Consider the following 23,143-nt stretch of genomic DNA (forward strand, 5'->3'; position numbering starts at 1 on the left):
TCCCCCCGGGCCTGCCGCCGCCGCGGCGTCGCCTAGCAACCCCCCCGCAGCCCCGGCTGGGCTGAACCCGACCCGCTCCCCGCTCCCCCCGGGCCTGCCGCCGCCTAGCGAAGCCCCCGGCAGCCCCGGCTGGGCTGAACCCGCTCCCCGCTCCCCGCTCCCCGCTCCCCGCTCCCCCCGGGCCTGCCGCCGCCGCGGCGTCGCCTAGCAACCCCCCCGCGCGTGCGCCCGCCGCCGGCTTCCGCTTCCGGAGCGCGGGACGATGGCGGCGGGCGGCGAGGCGGCGGAGGCGGCGGACTGGTAACACTGCCCCCTCCCTTCCCGCGCCCCGGTGCCCGCGCCCCAGCCCGGCGAGGCCGGCGGCGGCACCGCACCTGACCCTGCGCGGTCTCTCCAGGGCGCTGCCGCTGGAGGTGGAGGTGCTGGAGTCCATCTATCTGGAGGAGCTGCGGGTGGTGCGGGGCCGCGGCAGGTGCGTACCGGGGCCCACATTCCCCGACCCCCCCCGACCCCAACTCCCCGGGCCCGGCCCCGCGCCGCCACCCCTCACCGCTGCCTGCCCCGCAGGTGGGAGCCCTGGGAGATCAGCATCACCCTGCACCCCGCCACGGCGCAGGACCGGGACTCGCAGTATGTCCGTTTCACCCTGGTGCTCTCCGTGCCTGCCCAGGTAGGCTGCAGGGCCCCGTTCCGCCCTGCCCGGGGCCTCTCCTCCTTCCTTGATGTGCTTTGGCTGTTTCTCTTTGATTTTTCTTTTCCCCTCTCTTAGTATCCTAACAAAGCTCCGAAGATCGCCGTCAGGAACCCCCGGGGGCTGTCGGATGAACAGATTCAAAAGTGAGTGTCAGGAGGGCAGGGTAAGGGCAAAAGCCTCTCAAATCATAGAATCGTAGAATCAAGCAGGTTGGAGGAGACCTCCAAGCTCAGCCAGCCCAACCTAGCACCCAGCCCTGTCCAGTCAACCAGACCATGGCACTAAGTGCCCCAGCCAGGCTTGGCTGCAACACCTCCAGGCACGGTGACTCCACCACCTCCCTGGGCAAATTAACGTGGTGCTCTGTGTCCGGGTTCCCAGCTGGACACAAGTCCCTGAATTCCCTTGTCTGAGATCTCATGGGAGCCACTGGTGCTGAGTTTGACACTGAGGGGTCCACTGCGTGTTCGTTCCGCTGTGGTCTCCCTGAAGGGTAACCTAAATCCCCTGGGCCCTTGAAGCTGTTGGTGCTGCTTTGGCAGAGATAGGACTGACACAGGTCCTTGGTGCAGCAGTGTGTGTGCAGAGCCCTGCTGGCAGCTGCCACTAGTCCTGCCATCAGATAGAGCCTGAGGCTCAGCAAAGCTGAAGGGTGCTGGGTGAGCTCAGGCTGAGGCAGTCAGCAGAACAGTTCTTCCAAGTCCTCTGAGGACGAAGGCTTCCTGCACACCTGTTTGTGGGGACCTGGCAGAGCATGTGAACATGTGTGTGCCTGTCCCGTGCTGCAGGCAAAGCCTGAAGGCCACTGCTCTGTTTGCTCTTCCTGCCTTCAGGGTGGGCTGTCAGTTAGGTGGGATGGTGAATATATGTGGCTACATTTGTGTAAACATTGCTGCTGCTTTTCTGTAGGATCTCTCAGACTCTCAGAAGTATTGCTGAAGCCAGGCTGGGGACAGAAGTGCTCTACGAACTGATTGAGGTGAGAACTCAGGGCCATTGAGGGCAACCAGCCAGGCAGTGGTCCCTGCCTGCCCAAGGAGCAGGTCAGCCGCTGAGCCCACGGGCAGGCCATTGAGTGAAACGTTTGCTTTAATGTTTCCACAGAAGGGGAAGGAGATCCTTACTGACAATAACATTCCTCATGGCCAGTGTGTGATCTGCCTTTACGGGTTTCAGGTAGGTCTCTTGGCCCTGCAGTGTTTCATAGAATCAGCCAAGTTGGAAGAGACCTCCAAGATCACCCAGTCCAACCTAGCACCCAGCCCTATCCAGTCAATTAGACCATGGCACCGAGTGCCTCATCCAGTCTCCAAATGAGTTGAGGAGGTGCTGAGAAGGCCTTTAAAGCTGTGCTTTCTCCTCTACAGGAGAGGGAAGCCTTCACAAAGACCCAGTGCTACCACTACTTCCACTCTCACTGCCTAGCCCGCTATGCCCAGCACATGGAGGAGGAGATCTTCATGCAGCAGGAGAAGAGAGAGCAACACCTGGCACCATCCACCAGACAGGTACTAGGCCCTGGGTTCCCACCCCTGCCCCCCTGCCCAGGCCCTCATAACATGTCTCTCAGTCCCTTTGGGACATAGTGCAAGGGCTTACCTGACCTAGCAGTACAGTCGGTGTCATGCCTGCACTGGGAGTCAGAGCAGGGATTAGACCAAGTGATCTCCAAAGGAATTTTCCAACCAAAATTGCTTTCTGAGTATTCAGTATTTTAGCAGTTGGGCTTATTTGCTCTCTGGAATCAGTGCCTGTGGTGGTTTGGACTTCTGGAATCACAGAAATTAGAAAAGAATGCTCCTTCCCTAGTCCTGGAGCTGCAGGAGTTTGGATAAATGTGATCACCTGCATTCCGTGGTGATAAAAGCTCCCTGAGCAAGTGTCAGGGCAATTGTCAGCCACACAGCAAACTGAAGCTAAGCAGGAAGCAATCAGAGGCTTCTTACTGCAAAACCCTTTCAAAGATGTTCTGCTCAGGTGACATGTGCCACTTTGGAGTGGAAAAGCAGAGATCCTATCTTAAGGAGGACTGAAGCCATATGTGCTGACAGGTGGTTTGTCCAGCGTGAACCCCAGTGTGCCTCATGGTGGAGATGCATTCTGGAGCAGTTGCTGAGACACTGAGCTGTCTTCAGGCTGCTTTTGTGCTGCTAGAACCCCCCCGGGCTTCCCTGCTGTGGCAGAAAGCCACCCTCTTCTGCTGCCAGGCTTGGCTTAGCTGACAGTGTGTGAGCTGTGTCAAGGCTGGGGTTTGTGTCAGCTCTTGCTTCCCTGCAGGAGGTTGGTGTGCAGTGCCCTGTGTGCCGGGAGACCCTGGTCTACGACCTCTGTGCTCTGAAGGCAGCACCACCCCCGCAGCACCCACTGGTAAGAGATGAGGGCTCACTTGTCCAGCTGCACTCAACAACTGGGCATTGTAATGGATGAATGAGTGCAAACTGCCAGGTCCTTCCAGCTGGCCCACCTAGGATTCACAGAACCTGCAGGATGTCTCCTGACTCTGTAATGTGTCCAAAAAGAGCAGGTTTAGTTATAGCCTTGAGTCTTGAGCAGATGTGCTGGGAGAGAGGTGATTCTGCCACAGGACATGACCCTGTACTGGCTGGGCTATAATCAGGGTCGATTGTCAGCCACTCTGAGTCTTGCAGGACGTCCCAGGGAAGTCACAGCAGTAACACACTGCCTCTGACTTAGCCTTGTCACCTGTCTATAGAACTGGTCAAATGTGGCACGGGGAAACAAGTTGCTTGAGTGCTGTGTGATCAAAGGAGGGTTTGAGTAGTGGCTACCTCTCCTAGTGTGAAAGAGCCTTCAGGGTGCCCTGCTCTCTGCCACTCAGGAGCCGTACAGGCCGGACGCCAAGACACTGCAGCACCAGGAGGAGCTGCGCTTGATCTTCAAGAGGCAGCAGGAGAAAGGTGGCATCATCGACCCCGAGGCAGAGCGGAACCGATACTTCATCAGCCTCCAGGCGGTATGGCAGCAGCGGCAACTCCGGCAGAGAGGGGGGCTCTGGCCTGCAGCACTGAGCTCTGTGGGCTGCCGTGGGACTCCCCTCTCCCTGTCTTCACTGGTGGCTTTTTTCTTCCAGCCTCCAGCTGCTGCTGATCCAGACCAAGCAGCCTCTGCCTCTGAGCTGCCGGTGAGTGCAAGTGCTGTGAATGTTCCACAAGCACCCAGCCAGGCCTCGGCTCTGGAGCCAGCCGAGGCATTGGAGGCCAGGGCAGAACCTGAGAGGCCTGCAGTGCCCAGAGAGCAGCAGAGCAAGAGGGAGAGGCACCGAGGGGAGAGGCCAGGCCCCAGAGGCCAGGGCCAGCAGACCTGCAGCAGCTTGCAGGAACTGTCAGATGAAGCCCATCATCCACTGCATAGCTCCAGGGGTCCCAGGGGCTGCAGCCACAGACCGGAGTGGAGACCTGGTGGGAGGCACAGCCAGGAATTTCCAAAGCCTCGCGGCAGAAGCAGGGCTACTGCCTTGGCTGAAAGAAAGGAGTTGGACTCTGAAGGCCCCTTGCCAGTAACAGATACGGTGGACCTGAAAGGGGAGCAGCATGATATGGAGAAATGGACCCAGGAAGGGGCTGAGGCCACAGGCAGGGAGAAGGAGAATCTGACATTCAACCGCAGTGATCACAGATCAGCTCCCAGCTGGCAGGGCCACCACAGGCCCTGGGATTGCGGGAGGTGGGAGAGGTCCAGGGCCCAGGGGCGTGGTTCCTACCCCAGAGCACCAAGAGGGCGAGGGATGTTCAGGCCTGGTGGACGTCGAGAACCTCATCTTGAGAAGGAGAGTGGCTCCTAGCAGGAGAGGTGAGAGGCTGGGCTGGGGAAGGGAGGGTCTGGTTCTGGGAAGAACAGTGAGAGCTTTGATGGAACAGGAGCAAGCAGACACTATCCCTTGGGAGAGAGGAGGAGGCAGTTGACACATAGCACAGCTTGGAACAGGGTACATGCAAATTGAAACATCCTGGCATGACAAACTGTCACCTGCCGACTCCTGACAAACCATGTCAGCTTTAGTCCCAAAGGACAAGGGGACAGAGCAGCCATCATCCCTGTGTGTGAGCTGACAAGAAACAGGCATAGCTACGCAGCAAACTGACTGAGTCAAACATGCTACCACGGCAGAGACAGCATCATGGCAGAACCTACCCTGGTGAAGTGTCACAGTGTAGCTGTGGTGCTGCCAAATGGCGAGGCTGTGCCAGGAGAGCAGCCTGAAGCCAGGCTTGCTCTGTCCTCATTTCCTCTCAGAGCACCTCCTCAGCTGCACTCCCTGCCTCTTGGAGACAACCTTCTCCTGCAGCCCTGGCTGCTCTTCAGCTGATGGGCTCAGCCACACAAGTACTTGGCACTTCCCAGTCCTAGCTGAGAGAGCTAAATAAAGCTTACATCAGTGCATTGGCAGGTCAGGGCTGTCTGGTGGCTGAGGCTTTGGGTTGGCTCCTGGTCCTCAAAGGAAGCCTGAATTTAGCTGTAACTCCTGTCCTTCAGCTGCTTTTGTGCAGATAGAAGCTTATGGGGGCCAGCCTGGGAAGAGCATTCTGCTTTGCAACCTCTATCTGTTGGAATCCCCCTCCTAAGGCCAGACAGCCTGCAGTGATGACATGCCCCAATATTTCGAATACTCTTGCCTTCCTTTCATCTTCAAGCTGATCTTGCCTCAAGGAAATAAGGATTTGCTTTTGAAACAGACTTGGTGCAGTTCCTTCTGCTTCACAGATTTACAGTGTCCCACTCCAGAGCTGTGACAGGCACTCCCAAGCCCCTGAAGCAGGACACTGCTCTTTGTTGGGTCTTCTCCAGAGCCTGTACCCTTTGTTTTCTCTGCCTCTTGCTTGTGTTCTTTGCTGTTTGGAGCAAAGATGTTGATCCCTGGTATTGCTTGCTCCCCTGCTTCCTGCACTTGAGACCAGGCCAGAGACCTTCCCCTGCCACTCCTGGGTGGCAGGAGTCATCCCCATCCTTGCTTTGCCTGGCTTGATGGAAGCTGCCTCACCCAGACAGTACCAGTTCCTTCACAGTTGTTTGTGCCTTGTGCCCCACCTCTCTTTTGGCCACATTTGGGTTGTTACAGTCCTTGTGTTGGGTGCAAAAATGGCTGTGCCACCATGGACTTGCCAGAGCTTTGGGTGAGATCCCCAAGAGACCAAGGGCTGTGTGCTGGCTGGGAGGGCATTTGCACTGCATCTGCTTTAGCTGATCCTTCGACACACAAAGCGTGCACAGCTCTCTCCTGAGTCGCCCTCACCTGCTGCCCTGCTCTTTCTGTGCCTGGCTTTGTCCAGGATGGCTTGGTTTAAGCTGCTGTTTAGAAGCTCTTGTGCTTCAATTTCTAACATAGGCCTATTTTCAACATTAATGCTCTAAAAGCATTTTCCCCCTTTCTTGGTCTGAGAATACACTACCTGTCCTAGGCTGGGGATCTTGGAGGCAGACAGTGTCCTGCTAGGGATGACAGCTGAGCACTTGTTCCCTGAAGAGAGTGCTCATTTTTCTCCAGGGCTTGCCCTGCCCTTGTTCTGGCTGGTTTCTGGGTGAAGAGCTTTGGGTAAAAAGGTATAAACTTTGGCACTGGTGCTTGTTCTGCTGCCTCCTGCCTTGTGAAATTGCTGTGCTTCAAGAAAGGCATCCCATCATGTCTGGAAAGAAAGGCAAAGATCTCTGCCCCAACTGGCTTCCTTCAGCAAAGCAGCCTTACTCTCGGCAGGAAAGCTGCTCTGCCTCATGTTTGGAGCATGGAAATCAGAGTGACAATCTGAGTAACTTCAATAAAATGCCAGAGGTGTTAAGAGGGTTTTTTTTCCTGGGAGTAAGGCTGTAGGAAGGGCCTTTACCTTTCTGATTAAACTGCTGTCAGCCTGGGGCAGAGGACATTTTGCAACAGTACCTGGGAGTGAATTTTGGCTAAACAAAACAGACCTCCAGGTCAGAGGGGAGGAATGGAGCCTGCACCCTGGCCTGCCCCTCCTTCCTTGGTGTCTGCCTGTCTCACCTACCTCACAGGGCTGTTGTGAGGCTTTACTGGCAGAAGCACTCCAGCAGGGCAGGGCTCCAGTGGCACCTGTAGCATTAACACTATTAAAAGCAAGCAGATGTTGGTTGTGGTCTCGTGTGGTAGCACTGGGGTTAGAGCCCCTTTCTCTTTTCCCTCACCACTCCCCCACCCCCCCTTCTCGATGGCTAAGGTATTTGCCAGTTGCTTTGGCCGATTTTGACCCTCACCTTTGAGGTAAGCAGATGGATTCCAGCCACTGTCCTCATCAGGACAGCTGAGCACAGGCTTTGAGATGCCAACAGTAGCACCTTGCTCTGGAAGCTACCCCAAATCACTGGAGGCACACACACCCCCAGGACCAGAGGATCAGCCTTTCACTTGCAGAAACAGGAGTGGAAGTCTGGGGTCACATCACAGCAGAACCTGCTTCTGCTACAATGCAGCTGGGTGGCATCGTATCTCCACATACTCAGCTTTGCCTTTGGCTCCGCAGGACAGAGCCAAGAGGGCTGAGCAGTGGCCTAACAGTTTGGGTTTGGCCTGAAGCCAGTTTGCCCCTACCCCCACCAAGGTGGCACAGCCCTCAGAGTGAAGACACAGGCTTGGGGCTGTCCCTGGGGAAGCCAATCTGGGGACTCAGAAACAGAGGCTGGGGAGAGGAGAGGCTCTGGCTGGCTTGTTCAGTAGGTCAGCAGGCATCTTCTGACTGCTTGCCCCATGGCATCAGGAAGAAGGCACGGAACCTGCCCACTTCTCAATTGCATTTCAGGCAATTCAGGCTCTACCAGGACATCCAGGACTTTTGGTCCTGGCTAGAAGGAAGTCAAATCACAGGAAAGGATGCAAGACTGCCAGTAGTGGGCCACATCCCTCCTTCATCCGCTCTGGGCCCCTCCTGCACCTCCAGTGTGGATTTCTGCACCTTGCACTGGGCTGGGCTGGCTGCAGAAATTCATGCTGGGGGAATTCAGAGAGTGTCTTCCTAAATCAAGTTCTTGAGAAGATACTCTGCAACCACCCATAGCTTCTCACCCACCCCCAAAGACAGGCCTGCAGTATCTCCGTCTCTGGCAGAAGGGAAAATGTCCAAGCAGATCTACAACTTGGACTTGGCACTGCAGCCCAGCAGGGCAGGAGCTGTGGCACCAGCTGGTAGCCCGAGGGAACACAGGCTGTCTCTTGGGAGCTCTATTCTGAAGCACCCTGGGTGTGCAGTAGTGGCTGTGCCAGATCCTGGCCAGGACTGCTCTGGACCAGCAGTCATATAGTGGGGCAACTAACAGGTGAAGAAATTACAGCCAAGAACTGTGTTGGGCACTTCACAGAGGATATTCACAGCCTTTCACCTTCCTTCTCCTTTCAAAGACCAGCAGCATTTTAGAAGTGCAGCACCCCAACATCCTGCCACAGGAAAATGCCCTCCTGCCCCCAAGCTTCCTGCAAGGAAAAGGATTCACATCCCGGAGCTGCAGCAGCTTACGGCAGTGCTGGCACAAGGCACATGCCGATGAGCAGTAGCACCCAAATCTGGGGAGCAAGAAGAGCCAATTCCCTCTCCCTGCTGAAGGCTGGCAGCTCTGACTCTCCATGTGTTTTAATAAAAAGCCAAGGCCCTTGGGCAGAGGTGAACAGAGACTTGGCCTGCACACCTGGGCAGCTCCATGGCACTCCTGCAGTGCTTGTGTCCTTGTCCCAGATCTCTTAGCCTGACCGGGGACAGCTGGCTCCTGGTCACAGCAGGATGGAGCAAACGTTTGCAATGGCTCCTTCAGGATCTGTCTTGTAGAGCATGAAGTGGCCCTGCACCTGGGCAGCACTGATCTGCTTGGAGACCTGCAGCGCCTGCTCCGCGAACCGCTGGGCCGCAGCTGGGGGCTGCTGGGGGTAGAAGCGCTGGAACATGGAGGCCAGCTGCCAGCGGGAGCAGTGCCCCACGTACTGCTTGAGATCCACACGGCCAGGGCGCACCAGGGCTGGGTCCAGCCTGCCAAGAGACACAGGGATGCCTTGAAAAGATGATCAGAGTGTCTCTGCAGGGCAAGTCTTGCAGGAACACCCCGACACACGCACTAGCACAGCCAGCGTCCCGCCTGCAAAGTGCTCTGCACTGTGAGATGGTAAAAGTGGGGAAGAGCTTTGTCCCTGGGGATTTGAGGTGGGAAGCCAACCCAAAAGAAGCAAGTGAAGGGCTCAACTCTGCAGGATGACAAATACAGCCTGGGAAACAGCTCTGGCCATCTCTGCCCCATGAGCGACCAGTGAACAGCCCTCTAGGCCGGCTTGGTCTGGAGTGAGCCAAGCCTGGCACCAGGCAGCATCTGGCTAGGCACTGAGAGCCCAGGCTGCATCCTGCCAACCCCATAACTGTACACAGGACCTGCACTTCACTTGCAGCACGGCTCCCAGAACCCCCAAGGGCAGGAGGCTGGTACTGTTCCTGAAGGCCACAACAATGATCTGAACAGCAAGGAAGCAGCTGAGGCTCCATCAAAAGAGATCCTGATTATCAGTCAAGAGATTTGCATCCCAAGCGAGGGTTTGGGAAACCTGAACTCTCAGTTTCTCACTGTGAAGGATGCAAATAGCCCTCCATAAAGCCCATCAAAAGGGAGCAAGGTTTTCCCTGTTCCCTCCCAGAGGGTAGCTCTGACCTGTCCACGTAGTTGGTGGTCATGAAGATAATCCTGGCCTCTGAGGAAGCCACACCATCCAGTGCATTGAGGAGGCCACTGAAGGTCAGACACCCCATGCCTTGGTACACAGCTGGGTCTGGGGACAAAGAAGTCTGAGATCATATCCACTGGCCACTAACTCTGCAGTTTTACAGGTCAACTCCCTGTTACCCAAGGCTTATGCCAAGCTCCCCACTCTCCCCTTGTCCCAAGGCTCACCCTCTGCCTCTCTCTGAATGGCAGCATGTATATGTCCTCTGTCCACCTACTGCCCTGGGAACCCAAAAACAGAATGAGGGAGGAAAACTACCTCCTGCCTGCATACCGGACACAAGAACTTTATATGGCCTAGCCTAAACTTGGTGAGGTCCAACTTGGGCCCTGAGGCCCCAGAGAGCTGCCCAGCCCTGGGCTCTGCTGGTGCAGCAGAGTCCAAACCCCTCCCCAGCACAGTTGGAAAGCCTCCCTCCTGCTGCTAGCCAAGGAACACTCACTCTCAGCAGCAAGGTCCCGGCTGATGAAGGCAGCATCCACATCCTCCAGCAGGATGATGCTCTGCTGCGGCGCCACGCTCAGGAGGTGGTTGAGCCTGTCATCGGAGAGGCTGCGGTCACTGAGGCTCAGCAGGCAGATACCATACTGCAGGTCCCCAGCCAGGGCTGTACTGGGAAAGACAGAAACCACAGCAGTGAATCACAGCAAGAAAGCCCAGAGCAGAAGAAGAACCAAATCTCCCTGAACGGCAGCAGGGGAGGGGACAAAGGCACTCTCCCCTGGCCAGGATATGGGGCACAGCCCACTGGTGCCACACAGCACTGTGCAAAGCAAGGCTGTGAAGGACTTGTCACTCTGACCCATCCCTGTGCTGGCAATGCAAACTTTGACACCAGTCACTGTACACTAGGGCACAGCACGCTCTGGCATTCCAAACCCACTCACCTACACCCTCCCCACAAAGGCTGCCATGCACCACAGCAGGCAATACTCACATGAAGCTGCTTTTCCCACAGCCAGGAGGACCATACAGCAGGTAGCCTCTCCGGTAAGGGATCCCTAGGGAGACAGGGTCCTTTCAGGAACCATCTGGTTTGCTCTGAGCTCTCCCCACCAGAGCCCTGGGGCTGTGCTGAGCACACAGAAGATACACGAGGGAAGGCAAGCAGCTGGGAAAAATCCCTCTTCAGCCATCTCCAGAGAGGATCCCCAGTATCCAGCCCCACAGCAGCACTGCAGGAGTAACAAACTCTGGGGCTTACAGTGGTTTCCAGGGCTGGATTGAACTGAGGGGAGTTTGTCCCTCTGCAGACCCAGGCCTGACCTCAGCACCTGGGCTCACTTTTTTATGGGATGCGCCCAAGGTGGTGCCCCACAGCTGTGGCTGCAGGGCAACAGGTAAGGGGCCACGCTAGGCACAGTACAGAGAACACCACAGCAGAGCCTTGCCTCTTTCACTGTACCACTTGGGGTTGTCGATGAACTCCTTCACGTCCTGGACGAGCCTCTCTGACACACCTTCATCCAGCACCACAGAGCTGAGAGGCCGGCGGCGGCGAGGGTGGCCAAACTTGCGCCACTCGGCTCCCATGGCCGTGTACATGACCGTCCCTCCCTCCTGCTGCTGCAGCGCCAGCTCCCGGGCTGCGGAGAGAGTCAGAGGGCACTGCCAGCCAGGAAAAGGACCTCCTGTGAAGCCCTGGGCATAGCCAGGGAGCAAGCTGTTCCCAGCAGGATCCCAGGTAGCCCCTTACAGACCTTCCTGCAGGATATTGAAGAAGATCTCCCGGTCAGTGCCCAGTGCAGTGAAGGTGACAGACTCCCAAGGGGTCCCTGTGTGCAGGTCAATCATCTGCTCCCGGTTGCGCTCGATGCGAATCCACTTCCTGCGATACCTGGGGTGGAAAGGAGGGGTTGGGGGATGCTGCATCCAGCCCAGTAAGTGCACCCTGGAATGGGTTGCCCAGGGAAGTGATTGAGGCCCCATCCCTGGAGGTGTTTAAGGCCAGGCTGGGTAAGGCTCTGGCCAGCCTGATCTAGGCTAGGGTGTCCCTGCCCATGACAAGGGGCTTGGAACTAGATGATCCTTGCAGTCCCTTCCAACCCTGACTGATTCTGTGATCAAAGGGAACACACATCTGACATAAAGAAATTACCTCACCTCAGTGAATACAGACTCTTCTCACTACGCCAAATCTGCTGCCCTAACTCAGACTGAAGGAGGAAGCAGGATCCCTCTGCTGCCTCCACAGGCACCCCGGCTTGGAACTCCTTGCTAAAATGCAAGTTAATCCCCAGACTGCTTTCCCCTACCCTCCCTTACCAGATGAAATGGTTCCCAGGGCTGGGGATGAAGTCAAACTTGGTGCTGACACGTCCACTTTCATGCTGCAAGTACGACGTCTCGACACTGAGGTGCTGCGTGTGCTTGGCATGGTGGGAGATCCAGTTTAGCAACCAGCTGTAGCTCTTATCCTTGCTGGGCACCTCCAAGGTGATCATATAATGGCGCCTGAAAGCCACCAGCCCAAACTGGGCCCCTTTCCGGGCTAAGGCTAGGGCTGTGCCCACCCCAACTAGGCCAAACCCAGCCCCAAAGTACTGATTGTCCTTCAGTCCTAAGATGAAGTCAGAAAAGGGCATTGCGGGTGGTTAAGCAGCTCCTTCCCACAGCATCGTCTCTACACGCCAGGAAAAAACCTGCAGAAAAAGAAAACGACTGAAATAGCAGCAGGAGAAACCACAGATCAGATCAGATCAGATCAGCCCAAGTTCCCCGGCCCCTGTCCTGACCTGTTCTCAAGGGAAAAGGCTGCCTGGCACATTTGGATCCCCCACACTCATGCTTCTCTTATTACCCTGGGCTCAGCCACTGGCCGCACAAGTCTCCTCCCTCTCTCCAACCTCCTGACTGAGACAGGCAGGAGGGGTCCAGGAGCTGGAGACTCAGGCCAGCAAAAGAGCACCTGTCACTTCTTCAGCCATAGCAAGCAGCCCAGACTTTTACCAGGTTTTGTTCTTTGCTGAGATACAAATCACTGAGCACTGCAACTGCTTAAGGTTTGCTGTTTGAAGACGCTGAGGCACATCCCCAGGCTGAGCCAAGAACCGGTTCTTTGCTGCTGGCAGCGAGCACACGGCTGCGGTGGAAGCAGCATCTCCGTATAAATGGCACAAAGGACACCGGCTGCATGCTTACGGAGCCTGAAGCTTCTCCAGCTCCCTGACCAGGGGTCTGTCAGACATCGAGAACGAGAGGGAGCGTCCCCTGGCAGACACACTTCGCGCTCGGCTCCCCCCGCAAAGGTCAGACAGCAGCGGTGAGGGGAGGTCCCCGCAAGCAGACATGTTCTGTTCCCTTGGGCCGTTCCCAGCTCCCTCAGAAGAGGCTCTGACCCCGCAGCAAGGCTCCTCCTAGCCCACAGGAGGGCCTCGGGCCCACAGCAGGATCCGCGTCCCGCATGGGGCCTTCCCTACGGCAGCCCATCCCCAGCTCCGCGGCGGGAGCCCTCCCTCCCCCGCAGCAGACCCGGCCCCACATCGCTCTCCCCCACGGCAGAGGCCCGGCTCGGCTTCGCTCCGCTCCACGGCGGAGCCGCCGCCTCCCTCACCACCGTGGCGAATCCCCCTCCCTACCGGCACCCCCAGCACCGCCGCCGCCGCTCTCTGCCGTCCCGCCCCTCACTTCCGCCGGCGCCGCTTCCGCCGGCCGCGGGCTCTCCCGGTGGCGCGGGGCCGGTGGCGGAGCGGGCCGGGGCGGCCGCCGGAGCCGCACGAAGGGTGGCGCTCCCTGCCCGCCGTGCGCACCGCCGGGATGTGCCCGGGCTGCAGGCATCCGGGCCCAGGCTGAGTCTCCGCTCTGGGCGACGGTGACAGGCCGCGGCTGCGGTGCGCGGGGGCTGGGGCGGGCGTCGCGGGGGGCACCTCCTCGCCGGAGGCTGGGCGCAAGTCTGGGGTTGGGCTTGGGGCCACCTGGGCCCAGATTTGGGGTTAGGCCTGGTTCTGGGCCCCGGGAGTACGCCCTTGCTGTTGGGCTGAGGTGGAGGCCCACAGGTGTCTGTCGGGAGGGTACAGGTGTCCTTGTGCCCTCTGGTCCCGGTGGCAGTGGGCTTTGCCAGCAGCCCACTCGGGGCACGGCAGAAGGGAGGTGGCATCGTTGTACCTTCAGTTCGTATCTCAGCCTGGGGCCTGGCACTGCTGCCTTCCCCCGAGCTCTGATAGGGCCCCTGAGCCTCTGCGCTCTCCCTCTTCTAAAGCGCTTTCTTCCCTTTCAGAGTGAGAGGCCCTCTTGGCCAGCGCCAAGCCAGTGCCCAGAGGCAATGAGTACAGAAGTGGCTGTGCCTGAGGGTGCCAGCAGGGATATGGAGGCCGTGTGCTCAGAGCTGCTCCTGCCCACGCCAGGAGAGGCAGGAGTCTTGGGGAGCCCTAGCGTGGCCAGCGCTGATCTGGCTGGAACACCTCCGCTGCCTGCCAGCCAGGACTTGCTGCTGGCAGAGGCATCGATGCTTGGGGAAGGGGCTCACCCCGAGGGAAGCGATGTGGAAATATTCATCGAGGCAGTGGCTGGCAGTGGGACTCTGAGCAACGCAGCCAGCGCCACAGGTATGTGTTGCAGGGAGGCCAGCATGGGCCCTATGGCACTTAGTGAAGGGAGAGTGATCTGGCCAGGACCTTTGTCCTCTCTGGGTGGTATCCTGTGAACACCACAATACCCTCACATCTCTGACCCTGGCACATCTGGTGCCACCGTTCAGCACAGACTGGACACTAGCTGGGTGTGTGGATGGGGAGGGGTGACTGTGGGAGTCACATGCTAGGTGTCCCTGGACTGTGGCACCAGCGTGCATCTTACCTGGGTCTGGCATGGCCACATCCTACTAGGAACAGGGCCAAGCTGGCCTTGCATCTCTGTGTGCCTCAAAGGTGATAAGGGCAGACCTGGTCACTGTAATTGCCTGGATGGTGGTGTCTTCTGTCTTATGAAAGGTATTCTGGGGTAGCCTGGGCAGGGGAGAGATGTGGTTCTGCAAACTGTAGTTTATAGTAACAGATATTTATCCCCTTGTCTGGAGTTGGAACTGAGCTGCCAGTCCCAAGCTCTGAGTCTGGAGAAAGCTTTCTCTAACTCTCACCTCTTGCTCTTTGTAGAGGTACTGGTCAAAGTAGTGGAGCTGTATTTCTGTCAGAGGTGCAGCCAGAGCTTCCCGGAGGCGTCCCTGCTATCCCAGCACCAGTGCCTGCTGCTGCCCCACACAGAGCACCTGGAGCTCCCTGGAGCACTGTTGGGGTCTGCTAGAGCGGGCCAGAGCAAGCCAGGGAGCTTGGACCTGCCCAGAGCTGGCCCGCAGGAGGGCTCTGTTCCCGAGCGCCTGTTGTGTCCCATCTGCCAGCAGGCGTTCACACAGCCCAGTGAGCTCAAGGAGCACTTCAAGACCCACCGTGCCCCCGCGGGAGCCCTGCCCTGCCCTGAGGAGGGATGCTGCTTTGCCACAGAGGATCGCAAGCAACTGCGTGGCCACCTCCGCCACCTGCATGGGGCCTCTCCCGTGTCCTGTGCCTACCGTGCCTGCCCGCTGCTCTTCCCCAGCCCCCTGGCCATGGAGCAGCACCACCGCACCCACTTCCCCTTCCACTGCAGCCACTGCGACTTCGTCACAGCCAATGCCAAGCTCTTCTGGCAGCACAGGAAGGGCCACACCATGGAGCCCCCTGCCGAGACACCCACTGAGACACCCATAGCAGGTGATTCCTCCATGTCCTTGAGCAGTGCTGTGTCCTGCCGTCTGGTACAGCTGTGTGGGGGTTGGGACCTGTGGTTGCTGCAGAGGCTGCTTGTGTCTGTATGTCCCAGTTATGAATGGGAAGAGTGTGGGGTGAGGCTGTGCTGCTCAAGGGCAGGGAACCCTGTATTCCTTCGTCCCTGTTGGCACAGTTTGTGCTCCTATCTTGGCCAGGAGGAAGTTTGCATATGTTGGGAGGTGGGGGAGCTGGGGGAGAGGGGCTCCCTCTTGCCTGCAACCTGATGGTCTCTGTCTTTCCCCACTGAAGCAGCAACAGCAGAAGGACAGGAGGAGGCAGGGATTTGCCACTCTGGCTGGGATGCCGCCTCAACAAAAGACAGACCAGCAAAACCCACAGGCACCAGGGAAAGTTCCTTAGAGGGGAGGAAAGCATCAGCTGGAGAACAGGACTCTGGCAGTGGTGGGGATGAGTCACCAGAGGAGGATGGTGAGAGCCCCTGTGAAGGCGAGGCCAAAGAGGATGGAAAGGCAGCTCCTGAGAAAGCAGGAGTGCCACAGACAAGGCACTTCAGAGGTAGGCTTGTGGGGCCTTACCAGGAGCTGCTCGAGCTCTGTGTTGAGAGCAAGCAGCACAGCCTTGAGACTGGTGGGGAAATGTGGGCCAGGCTGGTGGGGCCTGTGAGTTGCCTGCTGTCCAGCATCCTGACACTTGCATGTACCAGCACACTCGTGCCCTCTGCTCGAGCAAAGGGGTCTCTTCTTTTGCCTGTCCTCCATGACCACTACGAGGCTCAGGCAAAAGCAGGAAGTGTCTGCCTGGATCTAGAGATCAGGTACACACAGGCAGCCCTGACTGAGGCTACACTTTGCCAGTGTTGAGTTGGAAAGAGCTCACTTGAACCGTGCTGGTGACTTGGGGTGGGAATGGTCCTTCCGGGTAGATGGCTACTGTGTGACTGTGTTAAGCCCTCACCCTGGCACAGCTGGACTGGGTAGAGAACATATCTGCCTCTGTTCTCCATCCCTTCCCTTCTGATTGCTCTCTCTTTTCTGCCCTCACAGGAGATGTCATAGAAGGCTCCGAGTACCTCTACAAAACCCACATGTGCCCTGAATGCAAGCGGTGCTTCAAGAAGCGGACACACCTGGTGGAGCACCTCCACCTGCACTTCCCTGACCCCAGCCTGCAGTGCCCCAACTGCCACAAGTACTTTACCAGCAAAAGCAAGCTGAAGATCCACATGATGCGGGAAAATGGCGAGAAGGCTCATCGCTGCCCGCTCTGCCACTACAGCTCGGTGGAGAAGAATGCCCTCAACCGCCACATGGCCAGCATGCATGAGGACATCTCCAACTTCTACTCTGATGTTTACTCCTGCCCTGTCTGTGAGGAGAAATTTCAGCTCAGCCAGGCCCTCAAAGAACACTTGAAGTCTCACAAAGCTGAGCCCAAGAAGTTGAACTGCTTCCAGGGCGGTTGTGACTACTGCACTGAGGAGCGGAAGGAGTTTGTCCGGCACCTCAAGGATGCTCATGGCATCAAGGCAGTGGAGTGCAAGTACTATGCCTGCTCCCTGCTCTTTGGCACAGCTGAGGCCATGGAGGCTCACCGAAAAACTCACTATGCCTTCCACTGTCAGCAGTGTGACTTCATCTGCTCCAACAAGCACGTTTTCCGCAAGCACAAGAAGCAGGGGCACCCAGGCAGTGAGCAGCTCCAATGCAGCTTCTGCCCCTATGCCACTTTCAACCCTGTCGAGTTTCATGACCACGTGGGCAAGATGCATGCCAATGAGAAGATCCACAAGTGCACCGAGTGTGCCTTTGCCACTGCACATAAGAGGGTGCTCATCCGGCACATGCTGCTGCACACTGGTGGGTGTCCTCTGTGGGGCGCCGAGAGCCAGGCTGGGATGGAGGGGTCCTGTTCTTGCTCCAGGATGGCTGTGTTGGGGCTCCTGCGTCCCACCACCAGCTCTGTCACCCTAGTGGTAGTTGGCTGAAGCTGTGGCATGCCTCTATCCCTTCTGTTATCCCAGCTCCTGCTGAGATGATTTCCCTGTAGGGGGCGGGGCAAACCATATTGCTTTGTCTAGCTGTGGTGCTAAGGGTATTGCTGTGTTGCATGCAGGAGAGAAACCTCACAAGTGTGAGCTGTGTGACTTCACTTGCCGGGACGTGAGCTACCTGTCCAAGCACATGCTGACCCACTCCAACGACAAGAACTTCATGTGCACCGAGTGTGGCTACATCACCAAGTGGAAGCACTACCTGAATGTCCACATGCGCAAACACACTGGAGATCTCCGGTAAGACTCCTGGCTCCACTGGCCTGGCAGTGTGATCAGGGCTTCTCACATTCTGCTACAAGGCTTAGTTGCTTTAGGCTGCCTTGTGTGCAAGACTCTCCCACCCGTGGGGTGGATGGCTACAGCCTACTCTGTCCTGCACCTAAGAAATGCTGTCTTTGAGTTTGCAGGTTGTGGCTAGCGTGGTGCTGAGGAAAAGCTACTCTTGGTGTCTCCGTGTCACCAGTAAGGTGTAGCTGGGTTTGTTGGCACACGCTGGACTCTGTCAGAGTATGTTTCTCACCTTTGTATTATCACCTCCTTTGGGTCGAGTCTGCCTTCAGGGCTGCTGGGAGTGCCTCTGATGTGGCGTGTGGGGGTGATGTGGTCACTGTGGAATTCCCAGGGCATCTATCTACTGTTCCCAGGCTGGGGGCGTAAAGCACCAGCTGTGCCAAAGGCTACAGCAGAGAGGAACTGCCTATGGCAAGAGCTGCCTGGATGGCAAAGGTGAGATCCAGCAGTACACCTTCAGGGGAGTCCAGGACAGGGAAGCAGAACTGAGCCTGTCCCAGATCCTCATCCTGCCTGTCCGATTCTGCTTTGCTCACAGGTACCAATGCAATCAGTGCTCCTACCGGTGCCACCGTGCCGACCAGCTGAGCAGCCACAAGCTGCGCCACCAGGGCAAAAGCCTGATCTGTGAGGTGTGCGGCTTCGCCTGCAAGCGCAAGTATGAGCTGCAGAAACACATGCAGGTGAAGCACTCGCAGAACTACCAGGTGCCTGTCTTCCAGTGCCAGTACTGCTCCTACCAGACCAAATACAAGCAGGCGCTGCTGAACCACGAGAATTGCAAGCACACCAAGCAGAAGGAGTTTCGCTGTGCCCTCTGCTCCTACTGCACCTTCAGCAACACCAGCCTCTTCTTCCACAAGCGCAAGATCCACGGCTACGTCCCTGGTGACAAGGACTGGCTGGAAAACTATGCCAGCAAGGAGCTGGAGATCAGCTCACCTGAGACACTCTTCAGCTATGATCTCGGAGCAGCCCTGCGCATGGACACCAACTCTCCTCTTGCTGGCAAGGAGCAGTGGGCAAAGGCAAAGACATCCCAGCTGGAATCCCAGGGGGAAGAAGGCTACCAGCAAGTGTTTGTAGTGCCTCTCCTTGGGCAGGATGCTGCTCCACCAGAGGATGGCAGTGAGGCAGAGAGAGGTGTGGGCAAGAGTGAGCAGAGCCATCCTACTGCTGCAGATGTCCTGGCAGATGACTGCATGCAAGGAGATACTGTGACAATCTCGACTGAACTCACTGCTTCTGAGGATGTGGCAGAGACCTGTACCTTGCACTTGGAGGCAGTGAATGACCCCCTCCTGGAGCATTTGAGTGGAGAAGCCTGTGTGGCACAGCCAGAGAGTGTGGAAGTGTTGTCCTGCAAGGAGGCTCCTGCAGCCTATGAGGTGCTGGGCTCCCGTGATGACCTTGGCTTGGAGGACAATGACAATACACTTGAAGACATCCCAGAGTTTGAAGAGGAGGAGGCAGATGTACAGGAGGATGAGATGATGAGGATGGAAGGCAGTGTAGCAGCAGAAGACAGACAGGGAAAAGACAATCTAGGGCAGATCAAGGGGTCATGTTCAGAGCACTGTAATTTGGTGCCAGACACCGAGGTGAGAGAGCCCAGCCAAGCTGAGCTGCCAGAGGCTTGGCTCAGCGTGCTAAAGACAGCTGAACAGAGCCATCCACCTGTCACAAAAGGTGTGGCCACCTCTGATGGTGATGCCAGGGGTGGCTCAGAGTTGGCGCTGAAGGCTCTGCGGAAGCAGGATAAAGAGCAGGCTGAGACTCTGGTGCTAGAGGGCAGGGTGCAGATGCTGGTGGTGCAGTCAGAGAGCCAGATCTTTAAGTGTGAGAAGTGCTCGTACATCACACGGAAGGAGAAGTCCATGTCCCTGCATTCTAGAGCCAGCTGCCAGAGCCGCCGTGCCCCGCTCTTGTGCCGAGAGTGTGGTGCCAGCTTCAAGCAGCAAAGGGGGCTCAACACCCACCTCCTCAAGAAGTGCCCAATCCTCCTGAGGAAGAACAAGGTCTTCAAACCAGCTGGTCAGGAGCCCTCTGGGTTGTGCCAACCTCCTGGCCAGCCTGGTGATAATGGCACAGAAACAGTAGAGAGCAAGAAGCAAAGCTCGGAGGAATCCGGGTGTGCTGATAGGCCCTGGAATAATGAACTGCTGCCTGACAAAACCCAGGCTGGAGGCAGCCCTTTGGCCGGGGAGCAGGCACTGGGCTGTTCAGCTCCTGAGAAATCCCCACCAGGTGACATCACAGAGGTGGCAGAGGAGCCTCACCAGAAAGGGCATGGGGCTGAACCAGGTGGAGCCACTCCTCCCCTCCAGCTTGTGAAACCTTCAGAGAAGTACAGGCTGGAGGGAGGGAAGCTGCACTGCAATGCCTGCTCCTTTGTGTGTTCTCGTGTCTCCACCATCACCTCCCACGTGGAGGAGGGATGCCGAAGCCTGGAACAGTTTTGGTGCTCTCTGTGCCCTGAGGCCTTCCGCTCCCGGAGGGCCCTTAAGAGCCACTGTGCTGAGAAGCATGTCCTGTGTCCTGAAGAGAATGGACCCCAAAGCACGAAGCTCCTCAAGTGGGACTTGGCCAGCCTTGAGATAGGCCAGCCCAGCGAGCTTCCACTGGATGTACCCCCCCAAAAAGCCACCTTGCCCAAGAGGAGGCGTTTCTCCTGCCCCACATGCCCCTTTACCTGCCACCAGGAACGGGCCTTGAAGACACATAAGAAGAGAGGCTGTGTGACGCTGGGGGAGTTTCGCTGCTCCTCCTGCCCTTTCACCTCCAAGGCAGCCAAAGCCCTGAGGCTGCACCGCAAGCTGCACCGCAAGCACTACAGCAAGCGGCCGCAGCTTCAGTGCCACCAGTGTGAGTTCACCTGCAAGCAGGCCCGCTGCCTGCGGCAGCACGTCCGCATCAAGCACGACGGAGTGAAACCCCACAAGTGCCCCTACTGCGAGTTCAGCACCACACGGCGCTACCGCCTGGAAGCTCACCAGTCCCTGCACACCGGCGTCGGGCGCATCGCCTGTGGCATCTGCAGCCAGACCTTTGGCACCAACTCTAAGCTGCGCATCCACCGCCTCCGGGTGCATGAGAAGACTCCCACCCACTTCTGCCCGCTCTGCGACTACAGCAGCTACCTACAGAATGACATCACTCGCCACGTCAACAGCTGCCATCGCGGTGAGCTCAATTTCGGCTGCTCTCGCTGCGAGGCTCGCTTCAGCTCTGAGACGGCCCTCAAGCAGCACGTCCTGCGGCGCCACGAGGAGAAGGTGTCCTACGGCTGCCCACGCTGTGGCTTTGTGTGTCACAGCGAGGCCACACTCAAGTGCCACCTGCAGAAGCAGCACCCACACCTGGAGTGCAGCACCTGCAAGGAGACCTTTACCACCCGGGAGGCTCTGGAGGAGCACAAGACGCAGCATTTCAGCCACCGCTGTGAGCTGTGCAGCTTCGCAGCCAAGGAGCGGCAGCAGCTGGTGTGGCATTACATGGAGAGCCACGAGCCGGCTGCCCCGCAGGACAAACCTCTGCAGTGCCCCTTCTGTGACTTTTCCTGCTGCCACCAGCTTGTCTTTGACCAGCACATGAAGGGGCATGGGGGCACCCGCGTGTACAAGTGCTTGGACTGCAAATATACCACCAAGAACAGGCAGAAGATCACATGGCACATCCGCATCCACACCGGCGAGAAGCCCTACAAGTGCCACCTCTGTAAATACGCCTGCGCCGACCCCTCGCGTCTCAAGGTGAGAGCCCTCCTGGGGGATGCACCCTGCTGCATCTACATGGTTTGGGGTGGAAGCAGACATGGAAGAAATTCCCAAGAGGAGGCTTTGTCTTTAGCTCACACAGGAATGGGAGACCATTGGCTAAAACTTCCTTGGGTACGGTGTTCATTTTCTGCTCTCTGCTTTTGCAGGTTAAGGGGAGAAGAGGGTAAGGCACAGCAGCTGTTTTGAGTTCACTTCTCACTGGTATCTCTGGTGTCCTTTGGGTGCAGCTTTCACCACTCAAAGCCAAATCTGGCTGCCTGCTGGCTTGCAGCATGCTCTGTGGCACCAGCCGGACAGGGTGCAGGGAAAGCTCAGCTGCCATGCAAAGCCAGACCCTGCTCTCATTTCTGCAGGTGATGAGCATCCTCGTGGATGGTGAAAGGACATGGTAATGGAGGGGGAAATGGCCTGGTTTTGCTAAAAGAAACTGTAATGGCCAGGCTGAGCTGGAGCCCTGTGAGCTCTCCTAGATGAGGCTGCACGAGGTGCTCAGCTCAGCACAAGCTCTGCTGGGCTGCTTTTTACTCAGACTTTGCCCTAAATAGCAAACTGGGTTAAAAAACCCTGTGCTGTCCCTGTGCCACTGGGACAGAAGAGGCTCAGCAGGATAAGGGTCTCATCCCGACCCTGCTGTGCATCCCCTCTGCCCATAATGTGCCAGGCAAGCAGACAGCACTCTTTGGCCCACACCGTTTGAGATGTCAGAGCTATCCACTGGCACTCAAGCCCTGCACATTCCCAGGACAGGAGACATGGCCTTCTCCTCACTCTGCCCTCTTGCTCTGTTCCCAGTACCACATGCGGATCCACAAAGAGGAGCGGAAGTACCTCTGCCCAGACTGTGGCTACAAGTGCAAGTGGGTAAACCAGCTCAAGTACCATATGACGAAGCACACAGGTGAGTGCTGCCCACTGGAGACAGGCCGTGGGGCCCTGGAGAGACTGCTGGGGCTGCATAGACTCCAGTTCTGTGCTTCCTTTGCTACCAGTGGCCCAGCTGGTGGCAGGAGACTACCCCCAGCAGCTGGGAATCAGCACATTCTCATATGCTGGTGGGCTGGGGACAGTGCTGTGGCATGGGTGGGGTGGTATAGACCCCAGGAGCTGCATGGTGCCTTGGAAAGGGGAAGTCTTGAGGTACCTGCTGATACAGTGGCACGTACAGGCTAGTCCTTGGGGGCCAATGTTTTGTTACAGGCATGATACCACCTGTGGGGTGGAGAGCACCATTCTTACTGAGCCGGTGCCATCCTCTTCTGTGTCGCCACAGGCCTGAAGCCCTACCGCTGCGACGAGTGCGAGTACCGCACGAACCGGGCCGACGCGCTGCGGGTGCACAAGGAGACGCGGCACCGGGAGGCTCGCTCCTTCATCTGCGAGCAGTGCGGCAAGGCCTTCAAGACCCGCTTCCTCCTCAAGACCCACCTGAAGAAGCACAGCGAGGAGAAGCCCTACGTCTGCAACGCCTGCGGGCGGGCCTTCCGCTGGGCCGCCGGCCTGCGCCACCACTACCTGACCCACACCAACGAGCACCCCTTCTTCTGCCGCCACTGCCCCTACAGAGCCAAGCAGAAGTTCCAGGTCATCAAACACATCCAGCGCCATCACCCTGAGTGTGGAGCTGGTGACCCCAGCCAAGGGGTGGGAAAGGACCCCAGTATGCCCAGTGTCCACCTCCACAATGTGCAGAGGGAGAGCCAGGCTGAGGGGCCCCCCGGGCCAGAGCAGGAGCAAGGGTTCCCTGCAGAGAAGGATGGGGCTTTGCAGTGAGGCCAAATCCTGGCAGCTTTGAGGCCCCAGTGGTGCAGGCCTGGTACAGGGCCGTATGTGTGTGTACAGATGTGTGTATATGGAGTGTAAAATATGTGGCTGTATAAAAGGAATCTCTCACCTCCTTTTAAT

General features: G+C 57.6%; 3 protein-coding genes across 10 annotated transcripts; 2 read left to right on the plus strand and 1 right to left on the minus strand.

Annotated features, from left to right (window-relative positions):
• The first annotated feature begins 239 nt into the window (after positions 1–239).
• On the plus strand, positions 240–8,284 carry RNF25 (ring finger protein 25). 3 transcript variants are annotated; one of them, XM_064165192.1, is made up of 11 exons: positions 240–300; positions 398–472; positions 568–670; positions 770–837; positions 1,604–1,673; positions 1,799–1,870; positions 2,062–2,202; positions 2,972–3,061; positions 3,534–3,668; positions 3,786–3,836; positions 8,058–8,284. In XM_064165192.1, the coding sequence occupies exons 1-11, from the start codon at positions 263–265 to the stop codon at positions 8,208–8,210; spliced, it is 996 nt and encodes a 331-aa protein (XP_064021262.1). In that variant the 5' UTR covers positions 240–262; the 3' UTR covers positions 8,211–8,284. The 3 variants fall into 3 exon arrangements, with proteins under 3 accessions (XP_064021262.1, XP_064021256.1, XP_064021247.1); XM_064165186.1 differs by having other exon boundaries at positions 7,462–8,150; XM_064165177.1 differs by lacking the exon at positions 8,058–8,284 and having other exon boundaries at positions 3,786–6,795.
• Positions 8,255–13,106, minus strand: LOC135186964 (mitochondrial chaperone BCS1). Of its 3 annotated transcripts, none has more exons than XM_064165206.1 (8): positions 12,995–13,106; positions 11,682–12,058; positions 11,117–11,253; positions 10,808–11,002; positions 10,354–10,417; positions 9,859–10,028; positions 9,344–9,461; positions 8,255–8,676 (listed from the first exon to the last, which is right to left on the minus strand). In XM_064165206.1, exons 2-8 carry the CDS (start codon positions 11,999–12,001, stop codon positions 8,424–8,426), a joined length of 1,257 nt encoding a protein of 418 aa, XP_064021276.1. In that variant the 5' UTR covers positions 12,002–12,058; positions 12,995–13,106; the 3' UTR covers positions 8,255–8,423. The 3 variants fall into 3 exon arrangements, with proteins under 3 accessions (XP_064021276.1, XP_064021284.1, XP_064021293.1); XM_064165214.1 differs by lacking the exon at positions 12,995–13,106 and adding an exon at positions 12,888–12,943; XM_064165223.1 differs by lacking the exon at positions 12,995–13,106 and adding an exon at positions 12,898–12,920.
• On the plus strand, positions 12,647–23,136 carry ZNF142 (zinc finger protein 142). 4 transcript variants are annotated; one of them, XM_064165103.1, is made up of 10 exons: positions 12,647–12,664; positions 13,633–13,960; positions 14,507–15,100; positions 15,407–15,673; positions 16,162–16,974; positions 17,231–17,408; positions 17,721–17,897; positions 18,001–21,214; positions 22,034–22,139; positions 22,512–23,136. In XM_064165103.1, exons 2-10 carry the CDS (start codon positions 13,678–13,680, stop codon positions 23,009–23,011), a joined length of 6,132 nt encoding a protein of 2,043 aa, XP_064021173.1. In that variant the 5' UTR covers positions 12,647–12,664; positions 13,633–13,677; the 3' UTR covers positions 23,012–23,136. The 4 variants fall into 4 exon arrangements, with proteins under 4 accessions (XP_064021173.1, XP_064021165.1, XP_064021183.1 ...); XM_064165095.1 differs by lacking the exon at positions 12,647–12,664 and adding an exon at positions 13,076–13,246; XM_064165113.1 differs by lacking the exon at positions 12,647–12,664 and adding an exon at positions 13,076–13,246 and having other exon boundaries at positions 15,410–15,673.
• Positions 23,137–23,143: the final 7 nt, after the last annotated feature.

Source organism: Pogoniulus pusillus, chromosome 2, assembly GCF_015220805.1.
Source record: "Pogoniulus pusillus isolate bPogPus1 chromosome 2, bPogPus1.pri, whole genome shotgun sequence".
NCBI classification, from domain to species: Eukaryota; Metazoa; Chordata; class Aves; order Piciformes; family Lybiidae; genus Pogoniulus; species Pogoniulus pusillus.

Bases quoted from the DNA above. Each gene is read 5' to 3' on its own strand.
- ZNF142 (XM_064165103.1), top strand. From the start codon at position 13,678: ATGAGTACAGAAGTGGCTGTGCCTGAGGGTGCCAGCAGGGATATGGAG. The intron at 15,674-16,161 runs GTAGGCTTGTGG...CTGCCCTCACAG, and splicing joins ACAGACAAGGCACTTCAGAG to GAGATGTCATAGAAGGCTCC. The intron at 17,898-18,000 runs GTGAGATCCAGC...CTTTGCTCACAG, and splicing joins GAGCTGCCTGGATGGCAAAG to GTACCAATGCAATCAGTGCT.
- LOC135186964 (XM_064165206.1), bottom strand. From the start codon at position 12,001: ATGCCCTTTTCTGACTTCATCTTAGGACTGAAGGACAATCAGTACTTT. The intron at 11,254-11,681 runs GTAAGGGAGGGT...TTTCCACCCCAG, and splicing joins CCTGGGAACCATTTCATCTG to GTATCGCAGGAAGTGGATTC. The intron at 8,677-9,343 runs GTCAGAGCTACC...GTCTCTTGGCAG, and splicing joins ACCACCAACTACGTGGACAG to GCTGGACCCAGCCCTGGTGC.
- RNF25 (XM_064165177.1), top strand. From the start codon at position 263: ATGGCGGCGGGCGGCGAGGCGGCGGAGGCGGCGGACTG. The intron at 671-769 runs GTAGGCTGCAGG...CCCCTCTCTTAG, and splicing joins TGCTCTCCGTGCCTGCCCAG to TATCCTAACAAAGCTCCGAA. The intron at 3,062-3,533 runs GTAAGAGATGAG...TCTGCCACTCAG, and splicing joins CACCCCCGCAGCACCCACTG to GAGCCGTACAGGCCGGACGC.